This window comes from Sander vitreus, chromosome 2 (assembly GCF_031162955.1).
Source record: "Sander vitreus isolate 19-12246 chromosome 2, sanVit1, whole genome shotgun sequence".
In the NCBI taxonomy this organism is placed as follows: Eukaryota; Metazoa; Chordata; class Actinopteri; order Perciformes; family Percidae; genus Sander; species Sander vitreus.
The window spans coordinates 29,191,495-29,217,814 of NC_135856.1; the positions used below are offsets into that span (position 1 = coordinate 29,191,495).

A 26,320-nucleotide genomic window follows, 5' to 3' on the forward strand; every position below is an offset into this window, starting at 1 on the left:
TATAACTTCTATATATAATAAGTATATGTGCTGAGGTGTATTCACATCTGAGCTTTAGTGAGCAACATTATCAATCAACAAAGTGATTGCTTCATCGTCAACATCATGTTTACATGTTGTGCCTGTAATTAGTGTGAGCAAGTTTACGTACTGTATGCATGCATGTGCATCTGTGTGTGCATTCATATGTGTGTGTGTGTGTGTGTGTGTGTGTGTGTGTGTGTGTGTGTGTGTGTGTGTGTGTGTATGTGTATACAGACTAATCAGGGTTATAGGTAAAGTAAACAAGTAAATTGTGGTGGATTCTCACTTGTAAACCTGTGAAATTATAATTATGGAAATAATTTAAATTAGTAGCTGATTTTGTACAGTGTTTGCTAATAAATCCAGGAGATCTTGTACAACCTGGTACATGCTGAATCAAAATGTCATTGAAACTATGGTTACAATCTGGCTTGGCGGCGCCCAAATTGCCAAACTCCAGGTTTCAAAAAAGGTTACGGCTGCTACGTCCATTTTTTTTTTTAACAGTCTATGATACATACAGTATGTGTTTGGCATTTCTTTGTGTATGTAAAGTACAGTATGTGACACTCACTCCACTGGGGGGTTGGCGTCCTCAGCTTTTGTCTCAAAGAAGCGCAGCACTTCCTCACTCTGAGAGATCTGAGGGGGAAGTCGCACCAGCGCCTAAAGAGAGAGACAGAGAGAGAATGTGGGGATAAAGAGACGGCAGCCTACAGCAGATTGATTGGTCCAGTTCTTAACTTGTTTCATTTTCAAGTATCTAAAAGCTGCGCTTATCAATGCTTTTGATATTAACAAGAAATCCAATGCTGTGTGTATGTTGTAACCATCAGAGAGTTCTCACTCAACTCTGCAGTTCCCCTTTAACTTTACAGAGCCTTTTAGAACTAATTGATTGAACTTGGTTTTTGAAAAGCATTTCTAAACAGCCTCATTTCTAGATGCAGCAGACAGCTGTTTTCAGAGAGAAAGTTCCAATAAACTCACTGTATTTTACCTGCCCAGCAACATGCAGACTAAGGCTACATCCACATTACTATGTTTTCGTTTAAAAACGAATATGTTTTGCTATGTTTATTCCTCAAGTCCACACTACTCCAGCGTTTCCGAGCCCCTAATACAGAGACATTTGGAAACACTGTTGCCCCCCGTTTTGGTTTTGCGAACTCAGTCAGTCAGTCTTATCGTTAGGTAGGCTTACATACAGTGGGGAGCAGGGGCGCCGTATAGGGGGAAAAGTTAGGACAATTCCAAGGGCCCATGACTGACAGGGCCCCCAAAAAAATAGGTAAAAACTAATATAAAAGGATTAAACCATCATCATTCAGTATATATATATATATATATATATATATATATATATATATATATATATATATATATATATATATATATTTATTTCAAATATGGTAATACAATTAATGATCTCTTTGTTTTTACTTGTTTTTGGCAGTAAAAGTTAAATATCCTCATTGACCAAAAAGTAAATAACTAGAAGTAAAAAATCCATATTGACCGACCACCCCCCTGTATCTGCATGAAATGGTTTGGTCCTGCCTTAGCACTCAGTGACGGTGTTTAGTTGCAGTCAGTAGATGCGCCAGAACTAGCTACAGTGACCACAGTGTTGCCAAGTAACGTTAAATCAAAATCTGGTTTTCAAAAAAGGAAAGAGAGAAAAGACAAAGGAAAGGGTGTCAAACTGTAACCCAGTTTTTCACCAAGAAAGGTGGGTAGCCTATAGTCTGTGAGTGGTATTAACCTGTTGGCTTAATGTCCATAGTGAAATAAGCTAGCTAGCTACAGACTAGTGTTAGCCTACATTTAATCACCATTTAATCAGTGCAGGGAAACGTTTAGCAAGATATTCATATTAAATCATTGTCCCTGCCCCTTTTAGCAGACTTAACAACAGATGAGTCAGCAGCAACCCAGTCTCCCCCTTACTGTGCCCCTCCCTGTCCCAGTGAAGAAGGTGAGCAACATTGTGTTCAATGACATGCCAGTTAGCATCATTGCAGGGAGTCTGTGGGGATTTATCTGTCTCTCTTGCTCTTTTTACCATTACAAAAAAGAAAATGAAATATTTATTAATGACAAAAATTCAAACACATTAATAACAATTATTTTCTCACATAATGATCATTATGACATAAAATAAAAAAAACAACAACCTACAGTCCGTACTAGATGCTGGAGGGTTGGAAACAGTGAGTAGCTTACCTGAGCCTGCATGTAAGATACAGACAATATTAACTGTATTGAACTACAATAAGCAAGACATTTGCAAGCCTTTAATTAGAGTTATGTAAAGCTTTTGATGGGACAGTTAGGTCCTAGAGATGTGGTGACAACAGCTGGGGGGCCCAATTTGATTTTTTGTCATGGGGCCCAAAATTCCTGGCGGCGCCCCTGGTGGGGAGAAGAAGTATTTGATACACTGCTGATTTTGCTGGTTTTCCTACTTACAAAGCATGTAGAGGTCTGTAATTTGTATCATATGTACACTTCAACTGTGAGAGAAGGAATCTAAAACAAAAATCAAGAAAATCACATTGTATGATTTTTAAATAATTAATTAGCATTTTATTGCATGACATAAGTATTTGATCACCTACCAACCAGTAAGAATTCTGGCTCTCACAGACCTGCTAGTTTTTCTTTAAGAAGCTCTCCTGTTCTCCACTCATTACCTGTATTAACTGCACCTGTTTGGACTTGTTACCTGTATAAAAGACACCTGTCCACACACTCAAACAGACTCCAACCTCTCCACAATGGCCAAGACCAGAGAGCTGTGTAAGGAAATCAGGGATAAAATTTTAGACCTGCACAAGGCTGGGATGGGCTACAGGACAATAGGCAAGCAGCTTGGTGAGAAGGCAACAATTGTTGGCGCAATTATTAGAAAATGGAAGAAGTTCAAGATGACGGTCAATCTCACTCGGTCTGGGGCTCCATGCAAGATCTCACCTTGTGGGACATCAATGATCATGAGGAAGGTGAGGGATCAGCCCAAAACTACACGGCAGGACCTGGTCAATGACCTGAAGAGAGCTGGGACCACAGTCTCAAAGAAAACCATTAGTAACACACTACGCCATCATGGATTAAAATCCTGCAGCGCACGCAAGGTCCCCCTGCTCAAGCCAGCGCATGTCCAGGCCCGTCTGAAGTTTGCCAATGACCATCTGGATGATCCAGAGGAGGAATGGGAGAAGGTCATGTGGTCTGATGAGACAAAAATAGAGCTTTTTGGTCTAAACTCCACTCGCCGTGTTTGGAGGAAGAAGAAGGATGAGTACAACCCCAAGAACACCATCCCAACCATGAAGCATGGAGGTGGAAACATTCTTTGGGGATGCTTTTCTGCAAAGGTGACAGGACAACTGCACCGTATTGAGGGGAGGATGGATGGGGCCATGTATCGCGAGATCTTGGCCAACAACCTCCTTCCCTCAGTAAGAGCATTGAAGATGGGTCGTGGCTGGGTCTTCCAGCATGACAACGACCCAAAACACACAGCCAGGGCAACTAAGGATGTGACTCTGAGTGCCACTGACCAAGCGGGAGTGAGAGAGAGCTTATTTCAGATATGAAGACTAGACTCGAACATCTCACATTTACCAATAATACGTACAGCGAAAGACCGTGTAAAACATTTCAGACCGCCCTGCCTGTATACATTTTAACATCAATGTACGCTGTAACGTTTTTTTCATTCTAAAGTCAGCGGCTGCTGTTTCAATCCTGTCGGCTGTCTGCAGCGGGCGGGGCTGCTCAGTTCCACCTGCTACTGACGTGTGCACACACATACAAACACACACACACGGTGGATGCAGGAAAAACCGGAGATGAGACAACACAATGACCTAAATTGAGGACAGCTGCACTCGTTATTGTAAGGGCAATGGTAAGTTAAAGTCCAATAAGTACGCTATCACCGTATGAATGTGTGTCCCAGGCCAGGTTAGGAAATTAACTAACAATGTAAAGATCAACAAGCCACTGACACATATGTTCAAATTTGATTCATTCAATAAATTATAATTTTTTGTCTTAAAGGGGTGGTTCAGAATTTTGGACATAGGACCTCATTTCCAAGTTAGCCAGTGTGTTATTTATCAGTGGAGACAGTTTTCAACACTTTTCATCCAGTCCTTCCAGTTGCAGAGTTCGCTGGTGCTAGGCTAGCACAAGTCAACAGTATCTGCTCGCCTGCCATTAAAAACAGTCTTACCCACTCAAACAGACTCCAACCTCTCCACAATGGCCAAGACCAGAGAGCTGTGTAAGGAAATCAGGGATAAAATTTTAGACCTGCACAAGGCTGGGATGGGCTACAGGACAATAGGCAAGCAGCTTGGTGAGAAGGCAACAATTGTTGGCGCAATTATTAGAAAATGGAAGAAGTTCAAGATGACGGTCAATCTCACTCGGTCTGGGGCTCCATGCAAGATCTCACCTTGTGGGACATCAATGATCATGAGGAAGGTGAGGGATCAGCCCAAAACTACACGGCAGGACCTGGTCAATGACCTGAAGAGAGCTGGGACCACAGTCTCAAAGAAAACCATTAGTAACACACTACGCCATCATGGATTAAAATCCTGCAGCGCACGCAAGGTCCCCCTGCTCAAGCCAGCGCATGTCCAGGCCCGTCTGAAGTTTGCCAATGACCATCTGGATGATCCAGAGGAGGAATGGGAGAAGGTCATGTGGTCTGATGAGACAAAAATAGAGCTTTTTGGTCTAAACTCCACTCGCCGTGTTTGGAGGAAGAAGAAGGATGAGTACAACCCCAAGAACACCATCCCAACCATGAAGCATGGAGGTGGAAACATTCTTTGGGGATGCTTTTCTGCAAAGGTGACAGGACAACTGTACCGTATTGAGGGGAGGATGGATGGGGCCATGTATCGCGAGATCTTGGCCAACAACCTCCTTCCCTCAGTAAGAGCATTGAAGATGGGTCGTGGCTGGGTCTTCCAGCATGACAACGACCCAAAACACACAGCCAGGGCAACTAAGGATGTGACTCTGAGTGCCAAATTTGATTCATTCAATAAATTATAATTTTTTGTCTTAAAGGGGTGGTTCAGAATTTTGGACATAGGACCTCATTTCCAAGTTAGCCAGTGTGTTATTTATCAGTGGAGACAGTTTTCAACACTTTTCATCCAGTCCTTCCAGTTGCAGAGTTCGCTGGTGCTAGGCTAGCACAAGTCAACAGTATCTGCTCGCCTGCCATTAAAAACAGTCTTACCCACTCCACAGTACACCCGAGGCAAATAAATTATAACGCCAGACTATCGATGTAAATGTCTGTTGATAAAATAATGTTAGAAATAAAACTACCCTTGCATCTCAATGATCGCATTACATTTTGAGGGACTAGTTTCTCAGCAGCGGCGGAATTTTACTTAGCTCCGGTTAGTAGTACTGCGCCATAAAGTAAACAGAGAAGTGCACTCCAGTCGGGAAACCTAGTAGCTGCTGGTTTGGACATTAAGATACCGGCGGAGACTCTACTCAAATGTGTAGTGATCATTTTAGACCAGACGACTTTGAAAAACCACACAATCTGAAAAGGACCACAAGTCACTGACAACGAATGCGGTTCCATCCGTCTTTCTAGATGCTGCACCTTTCGATAGGCTACTCTAGCTAATAAAGCTAGCCCCTTTCATAACGTTAGCCTGGCTGCTACTGATAGATTGAGACTGACAACGTTAGTGGAACGTTACTGTTCAATGCATTGTGGAGAGTGACAACGTAGGTAGGTACGGTAGATACCTGGCTGGGCTAACCGCTAACTTTAGGTTATTGCTGACAGAAACATCATGTAAGGATGAAAAGTGTTGAAAACTGTCTCCACTGATAAATAACACACTGGCTAACTTTGAAATGAGGTCCCATGTCCAACATTCTGAACCACCCCTTTAAATCCTCCAGCCATTTTCATATTATACCAACATTTGCAGCATCCTGAGCCTTTTTGGTAAAGTTACTAGGAAAACTCAGCGCAGAGTAGTTTTATTCTCCCCGAAACAAGTTTCCTTTTTATTTTTTAAAGAACTAGAAAAAAATATATATATATAAAAATCGCAACTTTTTTTGCAAGTTTCACTGTCTCTCGCAACTTCATTGCAACGATTTTATCGCAATTTTTTACAAAAACTCCTGCAAAATCAGGCATTTAGGGCCGCAACAATCTCAAAAAAAGGCCGCGAAATCCTGGAGGGACTGATTGACCAAGCCACACTGCAGTCAAAAAGAGGATTGTATGTCTGAATAACCATCTATATTTAATGATCTGGCCAGCTTCAACCAAAGGAATAGCTCATGTACATTACCGGGGTGCCGGACCGTGAATATAGGCGACGACATATGTACAGCGTAGGCTTTTGATTTAAATGGGCACACGCTAACTTCATATTTCATTCATCGGATCCTATATTATTGAAAGAGCCTTGTGGTTGTGATTGGAGAGGCCGTATCTCACGGTGCGCCCACAGCTGGCTGGACTCAGCATCCTGCAATCTCCAGAGAGCAGATCCTTTGAGAACACTGAGCAGTTACTCTTCTTCTGTGTTGTTTGCCCCATAAACAGGATGCAGGAAGTAAACAGTGCGGCACACTCCAGTACTGGGCAAAGAAACAGGCCCGGCTATAGCAACTGTAAACATTAGGGCGCTTCGGGTTATTTGTGTAATGAGGAAGCCTTTGCCTGTGCTGAGCTCAAGATCAGGTTAATTTCAGATGTGTGTACATTGTTTTTGGTTTGTAAACTTCTTTTGGTCCCAATTACTGAGCTGATATGTGGCTAACCTTCCCTAATGCAGGCCAACAATACTGCTCCCTAATTGTGTGTGTAGGGACACAAGAGCTCATATTTGATTTTATGCACGATCTTCCTACTGCTAGTGTGGCTTTGTGCCAAGGGGAAGGAAGGAAGTGGGGAGGGCATGACGGAGGAAAGGATCTGAATCCGGCATAAATTAAAAAAACTAATGAGAGAAGGAACAGGACGTTATAAGGCAAATCTCCCTTGAACAAGAGAATGATGCTTTCAAGGTTTCTTTATTTGGACGGGAACTTTCTTTACTTAGTGTATCAGGGGATATGGTCATTAGTGAGTGTGACTTTGAAATAATGGAAGAGCTCCAAGTTTGTCTATAACATTTCCCCACCAAGCAGAGTCCTTCATAGCCTCAGAAAACTGTGTCAGAGCACATTACAGACTCTTCAGACTTCTCAGAATAGCTCAGCTGCCCAGCTCTACACTGCGAGGAAACTTTTCCCTGTCCACAATTGTGTCTAAGTCCCACGTGCCATGTTTAAAGTATGTGAAAGGACGGTATGGGCCGTGACCTTTGACCCCTTACAGGCTGGGGGACATTCCCCGCAGTCAGAAGGGGACCGAAAGATGTTTACAGTAAAGGCCTCTTTACCCTGCAGTAGTCGTCGATGAAACGCAGCCGCTTCATGGCCACATCTCGCACATGACTCCTCCGGAACAGGATTTTGCCTGGAGGGGAGGAAAAGGAGAAAGGAAAAACATGAACATGTGGGAGGAGGTGAAGTAAAACAGAGGAAAAGTGTGATGATAAAACACAACAGCTATAAGGTAGGGCTGCACGATATGAGGAAAATATGTCATATGCAATAATGTTGTTGAATAATGACATTACATGCGACAAATAAAACAGATATCCAAGTGTACTCAGTTCTGCCTTTCTGCTGCTTTCAGTATTCTGCTAAAATACAACAAATTGCTTGTTGAATTCAAAACATATGAAAGGAAATCATTTCCAACATTCTTTTATTGAACAAATGGAACACTGACAGGCACCACTAAAAAAAATTTAATTTTCTACAGATATTTTCTTTCAACTAACACAAGTGAAGAGAGTCTTCCCCGATGTGTGGCAGCCTTTTGCAATGTGTTTATTGCGCCTGTTGATATTGCGATGATGATACAAATCTAAGGGGATTTGGCAGTGCTGACTCTCATGTAATACCCTAGCCGAGCAGGAGATGTCAGTAATATATGGAGGTGATCCTTCATGGCCAAAGCAATCTCAGTCCCACACTCAAGGCCCAAGCTGTCCCCCTATAGATTCCATGACCTCTGCCTGTGACATGGCTTTCAAAATAACAAGTAGGACTTATAGACACATGGGTCATGCATTTTAGGCCCTCCTTCCATCCCACTCAGGGAGAATATTAAAGTGGTACCACCAACGAGCCTAACCCCCTACAATCAAAATATATGCCACTGCATTCTGTTACAGAAGTGTAACATGATGATGAGAGTGTTTCTTGCATGGTCAGCTCATTTGGATGTTCTATTTAAGGAGCTGTACTTTTGCAATATGATAAATATTAGTTTTTAATTACCATCAGGGGCTTTCTGACAAGTACAGGTCTGCCTTAAATGGCCCGCTGAAACCTGAATATTACAAGCAAATATGCTATCAGTGCATTAGCATTGCTGGTCCTCATGTTGTCACTGCTTGCCTTTAAAGCGTAACTCTCGTCAAAATGCAACCTAGGCTCTTTTTGTGAATGTACCCGAGTCAAACTTTCATTTAAAAGCATAATTATGACAGAAACGCCACTTTTAATATTTACCGTATTTTCGTTTTTTGGTCAAATGGCCTTTTGAATGGGAGTGCTAGGGGCACTACTATGATAGCATCAAAATAGCTATTTTTAAAACACTAAGAAGGCTCGACACAACATGAAACTTTGCTCGAAGTATCGCCAGGGGCTCTACACATGAACTCCAGCGTTGAGAACATTGTTTGTGTACCCAGAGTTTACTAAAAAGAAAGGTTTTGAACAACTCACTTTAGCAGTTGTTTTTCCGGTCGCCGTCCATCTCGCAAGTCAAAAAATAGTCGAGGGAGGAGAGTAAAGATGGAAAGCTCCTAAAGCTTAGTTCCATATAAATGCACGGATAATTTATTGTTTTGTCGTTAGTGAAAAACAATATTGACCTTGTAGTTGAAAAAGGAGCCTCATATAAGAATGACATTTCCTCCTATGGAGTCCGTTCATTCGCATTCAGAGATCGCCTATTTTTGACTGGGAAAATGGCGGATAGCATAAACAACAACTGCTAACGTGAGTTGCTTAAAACCTTTCTTTTTAGTAAACTCTGGGTACACAAACAATTTTCTCAATGCTCGAGTTCTTGTGTAGAGCCCCTGGTGATACTTCGAGCAAAGTTTCATGTTGTGTCGAGCCTTCTTAGTGTTTTAAAAATAGTGATTTTGATGCTATCATAGTAGTGCCCCTAGCACTCCCATTCAAAAGGCCATTTGACCAAAAAACGAAAATACGGTAAATCTTAAGTGGCATTTCCGTCCTAATTATGCTTTTAAACGAAAGTCTGACTCGGGTACATTCACAAAATGACCCTAGGTTGCATTTTGGCGAGAGTTACGCTTTAAGTACAATTTTGAGGTACTTGTACTTTACTTAAGTATTTCCATTTTCTGCGACTTTTTTCTTCTACTCCACTACAATTGAGATGCTACTGTTTTACTCCACTATATGTATTTGATACCTTTAGTTACTTGTTACTTTGTAGATTCAATAAACAAAATATATATAAATATATATGTAAAAACAAAGTAACTATTGGTGTACTTCTAGTATATTTTGTACATATTCTTTCTTTCTCTCACAGTTTTTTTTTTTTTAATTGAATTTCACAATGTACATAAATTGCACAAAAAAAACAGCATTACTACATTGTGGTATTGCTACTTGTGGTAAGGTGCAGTAGGTAAGACTTACAGCCTGTAGTGCAATTTGCAAAAAGCCACAGCTCCCTGTTCTGATGCACCAATCAGGGTTCAGTGGGGGTGTCTAACTGCGTGTCAATCACTGCTCATGCACACGCATTCATTTTCCCTTGTGGGGGGAGGGGCTTAGGAGACCGTTTTGGGCTTTAGCAGAAATGGGGGAGGGACTGAGAAGTTGTTGATGTTAAACATTTTTGGCTAAGTCCTGGATCTTCCCAATCCTACCTACAGCACCTTTAAGAAAAAAGATCTGAGTACTTCTTCCATCACTGATGGTGACTGAGGGGGCGGTTTATTGAATTCTACATTGTGCTACAGCAAGTGTAGAGGAGTTTATCGTCAACCAAACGCAGGCAGTCAATAATGTTGCATGCACCTGGTGCCACTGGCTTTACAGATAAGATGTAATGGTGGATGTTTGGTTGGTTTGCAAATTGGTTATGTTCGTGTAGTCTGGATCGAGTTCATTTGCTGGATAATCACCGGAACATTCTGGTGTATGACGTAAACTTCGAGCTAGCAAGCTACATGCTGAAAATGGCAAGTTCTGAAAGAAAATTTGGATTGTGCAACAAAGCAGGTCTGCTTGGTTCTTTTGGGAAATGGCTGTAAAGATTTACAAAGAATATGTTTAAGGCATTCTGGGTGTTTTCACACACCTCATTTGGTTCGGACTTTCGGACTTTTCAGTTTAGTCCGAACCAAAATTGCAGGTGTGAAAGGTGCCTCGGACCACGGTCCGGATCAAAAGAGGTGGTCTCGGTCCGGACCAAACTGAACCATGGTCCGGTCCGTTTGCAGTATGAACACACTTTTTGGATGGTTCGGACTTTCGGACCAATTACAGGAAGTTAGGCAACGACGTACCATTGAAGAAGAAGAAAAAAAACGGAAACAAAACAAAACCCCGCTACAACAAGAAAAAATGAGTCGTGGAAGTACGTGGGGAGAGGAGGGGAGTCGATGTTTAATTTCAATTTGGTCAGACGAAAACATAAAAAGTCAATAAGAAAACACTCACAAAAATGCCGACATGTACAAATTGTTTTCTGAGCGGATGAAAGAGAGAGGGTATGAGCGAACGGCAGAGCAATGTCAGCTAAAGGTGAAGAAACTGCGGCAACAGTACATAAAGGTACGCGATGCCATCAGAAAAAGCGGTGCGTCAACGAATGCAAAGGACACTCTTGCTTTCTACGACGAGATGGATACTATTCTTGGCACTCGTCCAACAAGCTCACCAATTAAGGTGCTGGAGTCTTCCACATCCTCAAATGAAACTGCGTCCAGTGGGACTGAAAACACTTCGGAAAGTGGTGAGTAGTAGATGTCACTATCGACATATTTTTTTAGTCATCATTATTTCAACAAAATTGACTAGCCTAAACACTATAGCCTACACTAAACACAATATAAATTTAGGTAGGCTACAATATGAAACGTTCAAAACAACGAATGAGCTATTAATCATAATGATATCTCGTATTATATTGTAGATTAGTGGCAATAGCAAGTTATTGGCTATGCATACATTTCTAATTCTGTTCTAAATTCTAAATATGTTCTAATTCATTTTGCAGGAGAAAACCCTGTTATCACCAATATAGAGGGAAATGAGCCAGGCAAAAAAACTCCTTGCAGTAGGAGAAAGAGGAGGGCCAAAGACACTGGAATGGAGATGTACAAGAGGTTTCAAGAAAACTTCAACCAAGCAGAAGACCGTAGGCAGGAGAAAGAGGATGCTAAAGATGCAGGAGACAGAGGAGAGGCGCTTCAGGATGCTGATGGAGCAGCAGGCAGCCACAAACACGATGTTTATGAATGTACTGCAGACATTCATGCAAGGAAACCACCAAAGCCAAGCTCCACACAATGCAGCATCCTGGAGTCCTATGCATCCACATCATCAACCTCATTCGCCTCCTCCAGCTCCCAGTGACTGGGCTGCACGGCGGTCTCCACACCCAGCTACCCAGGCCCAACCTACAAACCCCTTTGCTCAGGCCCCATATACCCTGTATCAAAATGATAGTGGTGAACCAAGCAACGAAAACCAGCGATTTTTTCAGTTGTAATTTTTATTATTATTACCCAGCACTTTAATTGTTTTATGTTGTATTTGATGTTAAGTTATATTTTAAGTCTGTTAGTGAGGTGCTGAAAAATAATAACAGTTATGAAGAAAGTATATGAGCCATATTCTCATTGTTAATTTCTGTCAGACTTGCATTTTTCATGTTTGGTGCTAAAGTTTAGAAAAAAAGTGAAATGTTATTGTCAGGCTTTTGTGTTTTTTCAGAGACTGACATGTTTGGTGCTAATGTTTTGAAAGAAAAGTGTATTCTTTAAATACATGTCCTTGTTTTTTTTCATACAAAATGAGAAAATATTTGACCAGTGTCAATAAATGTTATTGTTTTTCTATAACAAATGTTTGAACGGTGTGCCATCTCCTTTTAATCAACAACATTTACATATAATTACTGAACTTTTAATCCAAGCAATCTCTCCGTTTTACCTACAGAGTTAAAAAATGAGCACACAATGCATCCCTAATATTTGCCCCACCACCAATGACAGGGTCTGGTCTCGGTCTTGCATCATTATTGTCTTCATTGCCAAGGTACTCTTCATTGTGGCTTTCACAGAAATTGTGAAGGATATAGCAGGCAAAGATAATGTCACTGATTAAAGTGACATGAACGTCGCATCTTTTTAATAGACACCTCCATCTTCCTTTCTAGCGTCCAAAAGCTCTCTCCACGGTCATTCTGGTTTGACTTAAGCGGTAGTTGAAAGCGGTTTGTTTTGGTGTTATCCCTCTGTCTTCAGGATATGCCTTCATTAGCCATGGTAGCAATGGATACGCAGCATCTCCTAGTATCATAAGGGGATACATCCACATCCTGAATGGTTTCTCGCCACCTTGGCATGAGTGTTCCATTCTGCCCTCGTTCGTAAAGGGAGGAGTTTGCGAATACGCGGGCATCATGAACCCTCCCAGGCCAGCCAACGTTGACATCCCAAAACTTCATGCTGTTGTCCACAACACCTTGCAGGATTACGGAGTAGAAGCCTTTGCAGTTGTAGTAGTGAGCTGGGTTTTGAGGTGGTGCCCGAATGCAAACATGAGTGCCATCCACAGCTCCGGCACACTGTGGGAACCCCCATCTGTCGTTGAATCCTTTGACTATTTCTTCAAATTCTGCAGCTGAAGGTGTGTGTAGGTATTCTGGCTTTAGTGTGTCGTTGATGGCAGCAACAACTTCTTGGGTGAACATACAAGCACTCGACAATCCCACACCAAAGAGGTGAGAGAGAGATCAGAGCTTGAGATTGGTGGCCAGCCTCCACAAGCATATAGCCACGCGCAGCTCCACAGGCACTGCCTGGCGGTATGTTGTATCCTGTTGAGTCAGCTTTGGACGAAGACTGTCACAGAGAATATGGAAGGTGGTTCTTCTCATTCTAAAATTGAGCAACCAATCTCTTTCTGTCCAGTTGTCACATACATGCTGCCACCAAGCATGACATCGTGGTTGGGCCCAGATATTCCTGTAAAAGATAACAAACACAAACACCATTATATTCAGACACTATTAGGCCCTATGTAATAATTAAAAAATAGCATCTAAATAAAATGCATATGCAAGAAGGCTGTGTTAATACAACAAGCAGGCAAATGCCTATTTTATTCACTGTTTGTGTCTAATAGCCTAATATGACATGGTGACTTACAACCTGTTTATAGGGCAGTTATGTTCATTACATTTTAATTGGTAAGTAGTTGATGATTGTCATACAATAAGGGAAAGGGTGGATAAAGACATAGCCTGTCCCTTTGGCTTTACATTGCTTTAAGGCCTAAATTCAACAATAGGCCTATATTCGTTATTTTTCAACTCTTTACTGTTTTGGATTACCCATGTAAAGTCATATTATCACTATCAGTCATTATCTTTTCCTGCCCTCTTTCCGTATCAGTCATTGTAATGGTAACACTTACCTCACTGGTCTCTCCAGAAACGAAGTTGCCAAGTCTCACAGGATTGCTTGCAGTCTTCGCCTCCTTTCCTGTCGGCGTCGATTTACTTTTTGCACTACAAGAACATACATTTCTCGCAAGTACTGCGCTTGTAGTTGGTGCTGCACTTGCAGTTGTTGCTGGCGGTGTTGCTGCTGGTAGTAATACCATAATAACGCAATCGGGATTTGCTCGTTCGTTTCTTCATTCATTTTCATTCATCCGGAAAAGACTACCCGCCAAAAAATGCCAAAATGACAACACGGCAACGTCAGACGCACGCCCGTCTACTCACCAATCAAAGGGAGACGCAACACACGTGACGTTACACCGAAGGTATGTCAAAAGTACTTTAGTCCGCCAGCAAAATCATATGTGAAACCAAAACTTACCGGATCAAATGTATACAATGTAACAAAAACATGAACATTGGTCCGGACCTTGGTTCGGACTTTCATGTGTGAAAACGCCCTTAGTCTCTAACTGGGACGTTTTGGGACCGATTGGTGGGGTTGCTGTAAACGAAGTACACACGGCGATACACTTGTAAGAGCAAATGACATTTAACTGTGTATCCAGCTAATTTAAATAGCTCACGTTACTGTAATGTGTAAAACAGTTATGTTTGCGTTTTTCTTTTGCGTGGTGCAAATGTTCCACCAAAACAAGTTCCTTCCCGAGACTATTTTGCAGAGCCGCCGTCGGTGCGTCTGGAGATTAGTGCCGCCAAGGACGACTGTGATTGGTTTAAAGAAATTGTTCTCCTATTCAGGAATGTATCTGTGGAGGTGCCAGACCTTACTCTACAGCGCTGTGGAGATTGGTCTGGCAATGCGAGACTAGTGAGTGTGTGTCAGAGAGAGAGAGAGACTCAGAAGAGAAGGGCTTGAGGGGAGATGGAGAGCATTTACAGTAGATGTGTTGGCCACAGGGCTTAAACAGAGCGATTCCTAAAATAAACTGCACTAAACAGACTGGAGCATGTTATTCCCAAATTAGACAGAAGTCTGCATGACAAACATACCGGTGTACACAGACACACTCACACGCACTTGCACACAAGACATCGGTATGATTAGCAAAATCACTGTCAGCCCTTCTGCCCCGGACACTGAACTGCCACAAACACCGACACACACACACACACACACACACACAGACACACAGACACACAGACACACAGACACACAGACACACAGACACACAGACACACACACACACAGACACACACACACACACACACACACACACAGGATATTTAATCAATGTATCAAATGTATTTATAACCTTGGTTAGAAACACACAAAATTCAAATTGTTCCAAAAATGTCCTAAAAACTAAACAAAAAAATGTAGCGGACATACCAACATGCAAACACAGCTAAGATTTGAAAGTCACAGGGAGCGCCTTGTCAGCAGAAACACTAACACACATACCTGTCCATACATACACACACATGCAGCACAGGCAGGCATCAGTAACCAGCTCATATTGATGCCTCCGTGAGTGCCAGCCATACATTATTAATATGGGAGCCTGTTCAGATAACTGGAGCTCTGGAGAAGGCTATTACCTGGGAGAAATGGGATGATCCTCTTCTTTGGGTCTTTCTGCCCTCCCTCAATTGGGAACTTGTCAAGTATCTGCATCTAGGGAAACAAGAGGAGATACAACTATTTTAATGATATGGCATCAACATGTATCATATTATAGTTGTATATATCATATATGTGCTTTCTTTCCGAAAATGAGATAATAAGTCTCATAAATCAAGCTCATGTCTAATGAGCTGGAGCCAGGTGAGAATTAGCGTAGCATAAACACAGCTAGCCTAGTTAACACAAACACAAAGGGAAATGTAAAAAGTGGTTTAACAAGGAGTTATATTGGTGAACAGCAAATATGAAAACACGACAGCAAATAGGAAAACATGACAGCAAATCATAAAACACAACGGCAAATAGGAAAACACAACGGCAAATAGGAAAACACGACGGCAAATAGGAAAACAGCTGTTTGCTGTCGTGTTTTCCTATTTGCTGTCGTGTTTTCCTATTTGCCGTTGTGTTTTATGATTTGCTGTTGCATTTTTCTATTTGCTGTTGTTATTTGCACTTCAGGGCCACCGTACATGCTCCATACTTAACACACGGACATAAGAGTTGCATCAGTCTTCTCATCTAATTCGCGGCAAGAAAGCAATTTTTTCCCAAAATGTTGAACTAATAATTTAACAAATGTAGAAATAGAAAATGAGTCATTGCGCTTTACCAATCTATGGTTTGGAAGTATGTTCTGACAACAGTTCAACAGTTAGCTTAGCTAGCTTATTCCTTAATCTTAGTTTAACAGTGGCTAGCTAGCATGCTAAAAAGACACAACATGTAAATAAAGAGGCAGGGAATATCCGCTTCCCATCACCAGTTGAACACGTTAGCGCCAAGCTAACATGGGCTACTGATACCAAGCCTCCTATTCAAAAAGATCTACCCCCTAACATGTTCAAGTAACAGAATACCACTAAGATTAGTAACTAATCACTAAAAATCCAAATTATAATCCCTTACAATACTTACTGAGAAAATATTCCCTTTACTGTAACACACTCATTTGTTGGTTTGTAGTCTTTGTGCTAAGCTAGCTAGCACACCAGATTCCTACTTAATGCACAGACATGAAACAACATGCTTAGTATTCCTTTAATTTGATGTTTAGCTTATGTCAGGTGTTTTTGCACGGCAAGAAAGACTCATGTGGACATCCTTTTCTCTAACTAGTAAACATCAAGTAACATCATTTTGGGGGTGGCACCCTTCATGTGCACTTAATCCCCACATGAGCATATCACACACTTCTAAAGATTAAAGCCTGCCAATGCATCTTTGGTCCAAAAGGACACAGGGCAGCTGTGGCCCGGTGAGATGTGGGGCTCACAGGAGTCAAACAAGCTCTGATTTATTCCTAAAGCACAGCGACACGAACATGGTGGGAGGAGAAGTGCTGACACTGGAGCTGGGGGTGCAGGGCAGGCAGAAAGAAAGAGAGTGAGGGAGGATGGTGAGAAAGAGAGAAACAGAGAGAAGGTAGCGATAAAGCAGGGAAAGAGAAAGAGAAGAGGGGGGCAGAGCGAGAAAGAGAGATGCAGCGGAGGTCAGGGGTGTGTAGATGAGTGTGTAAGCCCTATTGTGTTTACCCAGTGTCACCCTTCAAATAAATCATTCAAGAGAGGAATTAGAAGGAAAGTAAAAGCAAAGCAGAGGGGAGATGCAGAGGGCTAGCAGACATACTGTACAGCAATGCAGCAATCCATTTCCAACAGTAATGCATAGAGGGGGTTGGAGAAGAGAAGAGAAGAGAAGAGAAGAGACAGATTGTATCTGTATCTGATGGTGGAGGGCTGTAAAAGACCCTGGGGAACTAAGGGAGCAAACAGCTTGGTGGGGCTTCAAAATATCTTGAGATCTAGACACACACACACACACACACACACACACACACACACACACAGTCAAATCCCCAATGCCCCCTTCTGACACATCCGTCCCTAGATCCAGTTCGTCCTGTCCATCTGTCAAACTGAATGCACCTCTCTATTGAACTCCTGTCTTCTTTTTTAACGGGTTCCACTTGGGTGGAGAGTCAGAGGACACCAGGAGAGAGAGTCGATGCCACACAGGTTACTATCCAGATTCATGGTCTGTCTCCCCCTCCCCCACCCACCTCTAAGGCTTGACATGTAATCCCCCGGCCCTTGTCGTCTTCAATTTTTTTTTATCAGCAATCGATTTTCCCACAGTTAACATGGTTAGCGAGTTCAGCCCACCCCTCCTCTAGTCCTCATTCTTAGACTACTAGTCCAGTCGAACTGACCCACTTGGATCAATGTCAACTCATTATTTGAAACGGTCTCCGGTTGGTTTAAGCGCGCCCTAAAATGCATGCTTTCCTGGCGCTGCCGATAGATTCCTGGCAAGAGTAAACGTGCTCCCATCCCGCCAGGAATTGTGGGATCACAGAGAGATAAAATGGTGAGAACAGGTGGGACTCAGGTTACAGAGGCTGCGACAAGACCGCTCTTTTACATAGTCAAGAAATGCTCAGCACTTGTGTCTTGCTTTCCTAACTTGTAATATGATAAACACACAATCATTACATTATTAGGCCAGGAAGTAAAATTCCATTCCCAGGATGTCAACAGAAAAAGAAATAAAAAGAAATAAAAGATATTTTTTATTTATTTTTTTAAACACTCTTGCCAAACCATTGCTCCACTTCCCTGACTTCACTTCACTGTCTCCTTGGTAACCAGCACAGAGAGAGTGTGAAAAAGAGTTGTTAAGGGACGTGATTGGATGATGCTGCACAGCTCTGGACCACTGGTGTAAATGTTGGGAGTCAGGTAAAAAAAAGACAAGACAAGAGGTTCTTTTATCTCTTGTCAGAGTGAGTACAGATGACTATGATGTAATGTTTACTATACTGCCCAGGGAGATCTGGATTTTGTTCTTGGTCTTTGCTTTTAACACTTAATTCAAGCTGATTCAAATGATGGACTACATTATTCTGAATAACAGCATTAGCCTAAAACATTGAAAAGGAAATGCAATACTGCAAGGGTCAAATCATATCATATAACTGATACCAATCAGATCTCAGAGGAGGGTCTAGTTAGTCCACACAACATTCCGGGATGGGAGAAAAATGTGCTCTGGTTTATTGGCATTTCTTTAAACCAATCACAAGCGCCGGACGGAGCAACGATGCCTCTGCAAAATAGCCTCGGGAATGAACTTGTTTTGGTGGAACGTGTGTACGTTCAAAGGTTGTTTTGGTCGTGCAACAGAAAACTCAGATTGGACAGATAGTCTAGCTAGCTGTCTGGATTTACCCTGCAGAGATCTGAGGAGCAGTTAACCCTAGGCCTCAGAAATCCACCGGAGTTTAGAACGCCAACACAAAGAAAGAGGAAGGTGAGGGACATCCGGCCGAAAATGAGGGACATCCGGCAGAATTTCCGGCGGCACCTGAACAATCCCGGAAATGAAACGTCGTAGACGTATAGACTAACATTGATATAAGCCACAAAAGAAATGTTAAGCACTGCTGCATTACAACTGACTTAAAACAAAGAACTGATTAATCACCAAACCTTTCAGCACTCGTTTTGGGTCAATTTAAAAATACTTTGAAAATTCAAAATTGTGTATGATAGCTTCTCAACTAACTAAACATCTACTTCAAGAACAATACTCCTTCAAAGTGCAATATACAGAGATAGAGACCTTTTTTCTTAGTTCCAGGTCCAGAACCTTGAAACATGTTTCAATGTTCTATATATATGTTCTATATCGATGGGAACAACTGACAACAGGGCCAGGGTTGGACTGTGCTCAGAATGGGACCAACAGCAGCTCCTTCTTTATATCAGGCACATGTGCTAAGAATAGAGCCTCCATATAAGGAACTGCGAGAGGCATTTGGAATAAACTTGGGGGATGCCATACTGTTATTGTGCAGTGGATTGATGCCTCACTTCCTGTTGGTAGTCATAAGACTTTGAGGGTATACCCCAGGCTTTGCAGTAGTGGAACCGAATGGAATGGAAATAAACACACACACACACACACACACACACACACACACACACACACACATTAAACTAGGGATAGACTGATTATCGGTCCACTTTATCGGTATACCGATAAAGTTAATGAATTAAAAAGTGTTCAACTTTGGCTCTGCTACAGCTCTGCGTCTGTCCCTCTGCTTCAGTTTCACTCACCACTGAGTCTGACTTAATGTCCCGCCCACAACACTATCTGACTATTTTTATGTACAAAGTTTCTAATTTATTAAATTTAAACAAAGTTTTGTGTTGGAGTTTGTAACATTCCAAAATCTTAATTTTGACCTAAAGATTTTATTTTCACTGTAACTGCATATTGGTTCCAAATATTGGTTATCGGTTTCATTAACTGGTATCGGCCTTGAAAAAACTGTATCAGTCGATTCCTACATTCAAGGCAGCCATGTGATATTATATATATATAAATATCCATGGCAACATGGTGATAGCAAGTAAGGCCACAGGTTCAGCATGCTTGTTCTCACTGGTGTCACCGCAGGGCATGATGAGGTCATTGCACTTGCTGCTCCACTTGTGTCTGGATTTCTAGAAGCAAGTTGGGCTGTAACTAACGATTATTTTCATTGTCGATTAATCTGCCGATTATTTTCTCGATTAATCGATTAGTTGTTTGGTCTATACAATGTCAGAAAATGTTGAAAATGTGGACCAGTGTTTCCCAAAGCCCAAGAGGACGTCCTCAAATGTCTTGTTTTGTCCACAACTCAAAAGTATTCAGTTTACCGTAACAGAGGAGTCAATAAACTAAAACAGATACACATTTAAGAAGCTGCAATCAAATAAGTTTTACTTTTTAGTTATAAAAATGACTCAAACCGATGAATCGATTATCAAATAGTTGGCGATTCATTTAATGGTTGACAACTCATCTTTGCAGCTCTAGAAGCAAGCATACAGTTAATGGTAAAGCCAACACATAGCAAGTCTCAGCATGCATTAGCGCCTGGCAGTATTCAGTTTCAGGGAGACAGATGTCTCAGATGGGCTCGAGGGGGTGGGGGGGGGAAGGCGTTCCTTTCCAGCCACAATCACTCACAGTTGTGCCTCTAAATATAAACTGGCACCCTGGCACCGGATCTGGACAAATCACTGTCCGTGGTTGGCACATTATATTTGGATGGAACATGATATCCTGCATGCTTCTATGCAGTGAATGCATGTGTGGGAGTAGCGTGGGGGTTGGATTTGTCTAAAAATTTGAGCTCTGTTCCAACGCTGTGGGGTGTTATGCCCCATGTGGCAACTCCCTTTAGTTTCAATAAGACAACAGGTGCAACTTCTGTCCGTCCACAATCGCTCATTTGTCACTCGCCAATCTTAGGCAACAGAGCCTGCTGTGGCCTTTGGAACAAGGCTCCGGGGATGGGCTTTGACAGGGAAACCCCCTAATGGAATGGGATCCCTTTTTCTCCTGGGGCTGAACCGGAATCCCGGTTTATCTTAAAACATGGTGCCATCTAGGGATGTCACGAGAACCGGTACTTCGGTACCAAGTCGTTACCAAAATTACCGGGGGATGCAATCCTTCCGGACCTGACAGGGGCACTACATACGCCTAACGTTACAAATGTTCTCGTCTGCCGTTAAATGCTGAAGAAGAAGAAGAAAAAAATGCCTTTTATAATTCCCCAAAGCTCAAAGGAAGGAATTTATGTCTTTTAATTGCTTTTTTTGTCGATGAGTCCAAAAGCCAACTATATTCAATTTGCAATGAAATCAATCAGAGAAGTACAACAAAGTCCCACATTTAAAGAAAGTAGAAACCAGCAGATACTTGACATTTTTGCTTGATAAATGCACAATAATAAATCGACTGTCAAATTTGTGGGCATTTTATTTTTCCGTTCCGACAGACTAATTGATCAATTAAATAATCCTTTCCAAACTGTTTGTAATCACCTTTTTAATTATACTTTCAATTTTAGGTTCAAGATAAAAAAAAAAAAAGTAGCAGCATAAGGTGCTGATGAATGATTTACACTGCTTAATTTAATTTCATCCGAGCACTCACACTGAAACAAATGAAAGACCTGTGAGCCAGTTTGTGATTGTGTCAATTGTGTTACCCCTGTGTCAGAGCTAAACTTCGCCTGCTGGAGGAGAACCTTGGCAGGAAAATGCAGAGCTTTCAAATCACTGGAACAATCCATACGCCTCTCCTCTCCATCTCCCAGTGGAGTTCAGCAGAGGTGGTGTTGAAGTAGATGCTCTACTCACACACACGGTCATTAAAAATGCATTAATCTAAGAGATAAAACAGCATAAGCTGTGAGAAAACCTTGGAAGACAGAATAGGTGCAGTGGGCAAACAAGGGTACAAGAGAATGAAAAACGAGCCTCACATGCTGTAATTTACAGGCATTTGGGATGATATTATTTATATATTATTATATATTTAGCTCATCATAAATTGCAGATTTCAAGGGATAAGAAACAAGAACAGAGCCAACCACGATTCAATTTAAACAAAGAAGAACCAATCATTTTACCCTATTAGCTGTGCCCTCTATTAGTGGCTAGTTTTGAACCGACCTTTAAGCTCTGGCTAAATGTTCCAGTGGCATTTTCAGGCCATTTACTACCTCAGCTGATTGGCTGAGTTCTGCCCGAGCAACCGTACAACAGTTTCGCTTTCCAGAGAAGCCGCAACCTCAATCTGAGGAAAAGGAACAGTGTTGGCTTACACACACACACACACACTGCTTCATTTTGGGGTATGTAAGTAGGCCAGCCAACTTACAGTTCACTACAGGCAGAGGCCGAGAGGAAGGGCTCTCACCTGTGCCAAGGTTCAGTGCTAACAGAGTAGCGTAGGACCTAATTTAGCCATGCCGACGACTCAAGAGTTTCCATGCTGACAGCCAGGACAAACATTGGGCAGAGTGGCCAAACCCCAGTCTCTCCCAGAAGGGGTGAATCGGATGGCAATGCCCTCCCTGTGTGTGTGTGTGTGTGTGTGTGTGTGTGTGTGTGTGTGTGCGTGTGTGCGCGTGCGTGTGTGTGTGTGTGTTTGAGTAGGTGCTTAATGCACTCCATGGCCCACACTTATAAGGGCGTGGAAGGAAAAAAGAGAAGTGAGCTTTGGAATATAACCACGAGTGGGCTTAGGGAAGTAAGGAAGGCATGAAAGAGAAAGACAAAACACTGGAAACTAATTTGGAGGAAAAATGTGATTTCAACGTAGCTGTTTTTCCTTGTCATTTCATTATGTTATTCAATGACAAGGAGACCAGGTCAAGGTTAAAAGAGAGCTTTATTAATTCCAAAAAAAAACACTCTGCAGTTTGCTTTCATTGACTTTTGTGAGCTTGGTTTTGTAGTTTGGGACTATCTTTTCCCTAAACTGGTTCATTTTGAGCAACACTGCTAAAACAGTAATTTTGGATGCATAATTGTTTTGCATTTCAGCTCTTTGTCATATTTTGTAGTGATCATTTGGGTTGATGTTATTGTTGGTTGGTTTGCAGTCGTACGTTTTATGGCGTTTCTTTATTTGGACAAAACTAATTGCACAGGGGTCACCCCAACTGGATACAGTGTTCGAGGCGGAGCCCCGTTCATTCCTAAGAGAGTTGCTCAGTGGTGCATGAAGCCTTCATGAAGCCAAAAATCACCTGGATGATCTGCACTGCTTCCGCATTGTGCGGTCCATACAGCAGGCGCACTAGAGACCTCCGCCGGCCGAGCTGGCTAATTCCGGTTTAGCGCTACGCTAACTTGAATGGGGATTAAATGATTTAAGCGTGCAGCTCTTCTAGACTTTCTGAATGTTATCGGGGCGAATAAATCAAATTCTGATAGTGAAACGAGTCATTTCGCAGGATTAAAATGTATCCACTGATTTACAGACATTTCCTTCGCCATGTAAGTCTATGGGAAAAAGACTATGTTCAATTTGCTTCCAAGCCTGGTGCACTTCCTGGGGGCCTGGGTCACTCTGTAGAAGCTAACTTTCAAATTGTAAATGGTACAGTGGTGTGTTGAAGGGATTTAATTACTATAATACTATAGTATATAAAGCAAGCGTCTGAGATGGAGAGGTCAGTGGGGGGAAATTGGATCACCGTTGGATCATCATGTAATAGAAAGAGTAATGCATCACACATCCACCCATCCACCCACACACACACACACAGAGACACATTTGCACAGACTAACATGAAAAATGCATGCATGCAAAACAGCCTAACATATAATGCACTTGACCCCAGGAACGTGCCAGTTGTGGCTGATAAGCCAGGGAAAATTAGCTCAGAACAGACCAGAGGAGGGGTCGGAGAGGGGTGAGGGTGGGAGACAGGGAATGGTCTCTGAAGAGAGACAGAGCCAGACGGAGGAGAGGAGAGAGATATGTGAGCAGTGGGGGAGAGAGATATGGTGAGAAATTGTAGGAATAAGATATGAATGGCAGTGGGTAAGATGTGACAAGTCGGGTGTGTGAAGGCAGGCAAAGACAAATAGGGAAAAGACTGATGAGGACAGCAGAATCGAACACAGACACCTGGGTTTCACTTTGAATTCTAGTGGGAACTCTCACCGCTTATCTCAGCGTGCCTTTATCTCGGTTTCGTCTCTCTTTTTTTCAACCGGGTGGCATTGAAAGCCTGTGTCCTGCATGTCCTGTCCTGCCTGGTGTTTACCCAATCACTGTTCATTAACCTGCACACGGAGGGGCGAGGCAGGGCATTGGCTGGACTGGCCGTCGCCACCAAAACTGTAGATAAGAGGAGGCTTATGGTCTATGGATTTTGCACTATCAGCAATAAACCTGAAGGGAAGTTTGTTTTTGCATGTTTGGAATGCTAGATGGGCAGGGTTTCAGGCTTCAGGAGAACACAGATCGGTTAATGAACATAGGGAAGTATGCTCGATTCACTTTCAGATACATGGGTTTTGTCTGGTATTGCCTTTTGGACAATGTGGCAACTACCACATTGAGGCTATCAAGTAGTCAGAACAAATAGCCCTTCATATAAATCATTTATAGACAATTATTTTATATCCATTGAAGAAACATTTTTTTTTAGCCTTCCTAAAAGAACATTTTGAAGAATGTATTTTGTGATGTATCATTGTTCAACTTATTTTAATGCATTAGGATTGTCAGGATGGGAGGGGATGTGTTCATGTTGTAAACTGAATGCTTTTTATTTTGTTTAAAGCAATAAAAAATGTTAATCACAAAGAAATTGTTCCGGCCTATTTGTAGCACATTAACCAAGACAACAATCTCTGTGGTATGATAACTTGACATTAAACAAGGCAATGTCTTTGTTATGGCCTAGACAACATAACCTGTAAATATAAATATAAAAAACTAAACCTAACCAATCCAACCAACGAAGGCAACAAGTACTGGCTAATCAGAGGCTAGGGAGGGACTTGTTGAGACGTGGATATTGATTAGCGTTTACAGTAGTACAGTATTATTTTGTATCACACATCCCTGATAACATACAGGTGCTGGTCATTTAATTAGAATATCATGAAAAAGTTGATTTATTTCAGTAATTCCATTCAAAAAGTGAAACTTGTATAATGTATACATTCATTCCACACAAACTGATGGATTAAGTGTTTATTTTAATTGTGATGATAACTGACAACTAATGAAAACCCCAAATTCAGTATCTCAGAAAATTAGAATATTACTTAAGACCAATACAAAAAAAGGATTTTTAGAAATGTTGGCCAACTGAAAAGTATGAGCATGTACAGCACTCAATACTTAGTTGGGGCTCCTTTTGCCTGAATTCCTGCAGCAATGCGGCGTGGCATGGAGTTGATCAGTCTGTGGCACTGCTCAGGTGTTAGGAGAGCCCAGGTTGCTCTGATAGTGGCCTTCAGCTCTTCTGCATTGTTGGGTCTGGCACATCGCATCATCCTCTTCACAATACCCCATAGATTTTCTATAGGGTTAAGGTCAGGCGAGTTTGCTGGCCAATTAAGAACAGGGATACCATGGGCCTTAAACCAGGTACTGGTAGCTTTGGCACTGTGTGCAGTCCTGTTGGAAAATGAAATCTGCATCTCCATAAAGTTGGTCAGCAGCAGGAAGCATGAAGTGCTCTAAAACTTCCTGGTAGACGGCTGCGTTGACCCTGGACCTCAGAAAACACAGTGGACCAACACCAGCAGATGACATGGCACCCCAAACCATCACTGACTGTGGAAACTTTACACTGGACTTCAAGCAACATGGATTCTGTGCCTCTCCTCTCTTCCTCCAGACTCTGGGACCTTGATTTCCAAAGGAAATGCAAAATGTACTTTCATCAGAGAACATAACTTTGGACCACTCAGCAGCAGTCCAGTCCTTTTTATCTTTAGCCCAAGCGAGACGCTTCTGATGCTGTGTCTTGTTCAGGAGTGACTTGACATAAGGAATGTGACAGCTGAAACCCATGTCTTGCTTACGTCTGTGCATGGTGGTTCTTGAAGCACTGACTCCAGCTGCAGTCCACTCTTTGTGAATCTCCCCCACATTTTTGAATGGGTTTTGTTTCACAATCCTCTCCAGGGTGAGGTTACCCCTATTGCTTGTATACTTTTTTCTACCACATCTTTTCCTTCCCTTCACCTCTCTATTAATGTGCTTGGACACAGAGCTCTGTGAACAGCCACCCTCTTTGTCAATGGTCGTCTTTTGGACAGCTGTCAAGTCAGCAGTCTTCCCCATGATTGTGTAGCCTACAGAACTAGACTGAGAGACCATTTAAAGGCCTTTGCAGGTGTTTTGAGTTCATTAGCTGATTAGAGTGTGGCACCAGGTGTCTTCAATATTGAACCTTTTCACAATATTCT

At 42.1% G+C, this 26,320-nt stretch overlaps 1 protein-coding gene across 2 annotated transcripts in view; it reads right to left on the reverse strand.

Moving 5' to 3' along the window:
- The window catches only part of sh3pxd2aa (SH3 and PX domains 2Aa), a 153,660-nt gene that overhangs the window by 93,786 nt on the left and 33,554 nt on the right, over positions 1 to 26,320 (reverse strand). For both annotated transcript variants that reach the window (XM_078264831.1, XM_078264823.1), the window contains exons 3-5: positions 15,443 to 15,518; positions 7,482 to 7,558; positions 599 to 690 (exon numbers count right to left, since the gene is read on the reverse strand). In XM_078264831.1, coding sequence (XP_078120957.1) covers positions 599 to 690; positions 7,482 to 7,558; positions 15,443 to 15,518 — 245 coding nt within the window. The remainder of the gene's footprint in view (positions 1 to 598; positions 691 to 7,481; positions 7,559 to 15,442; positions 15,519 to 26,320) is intronic.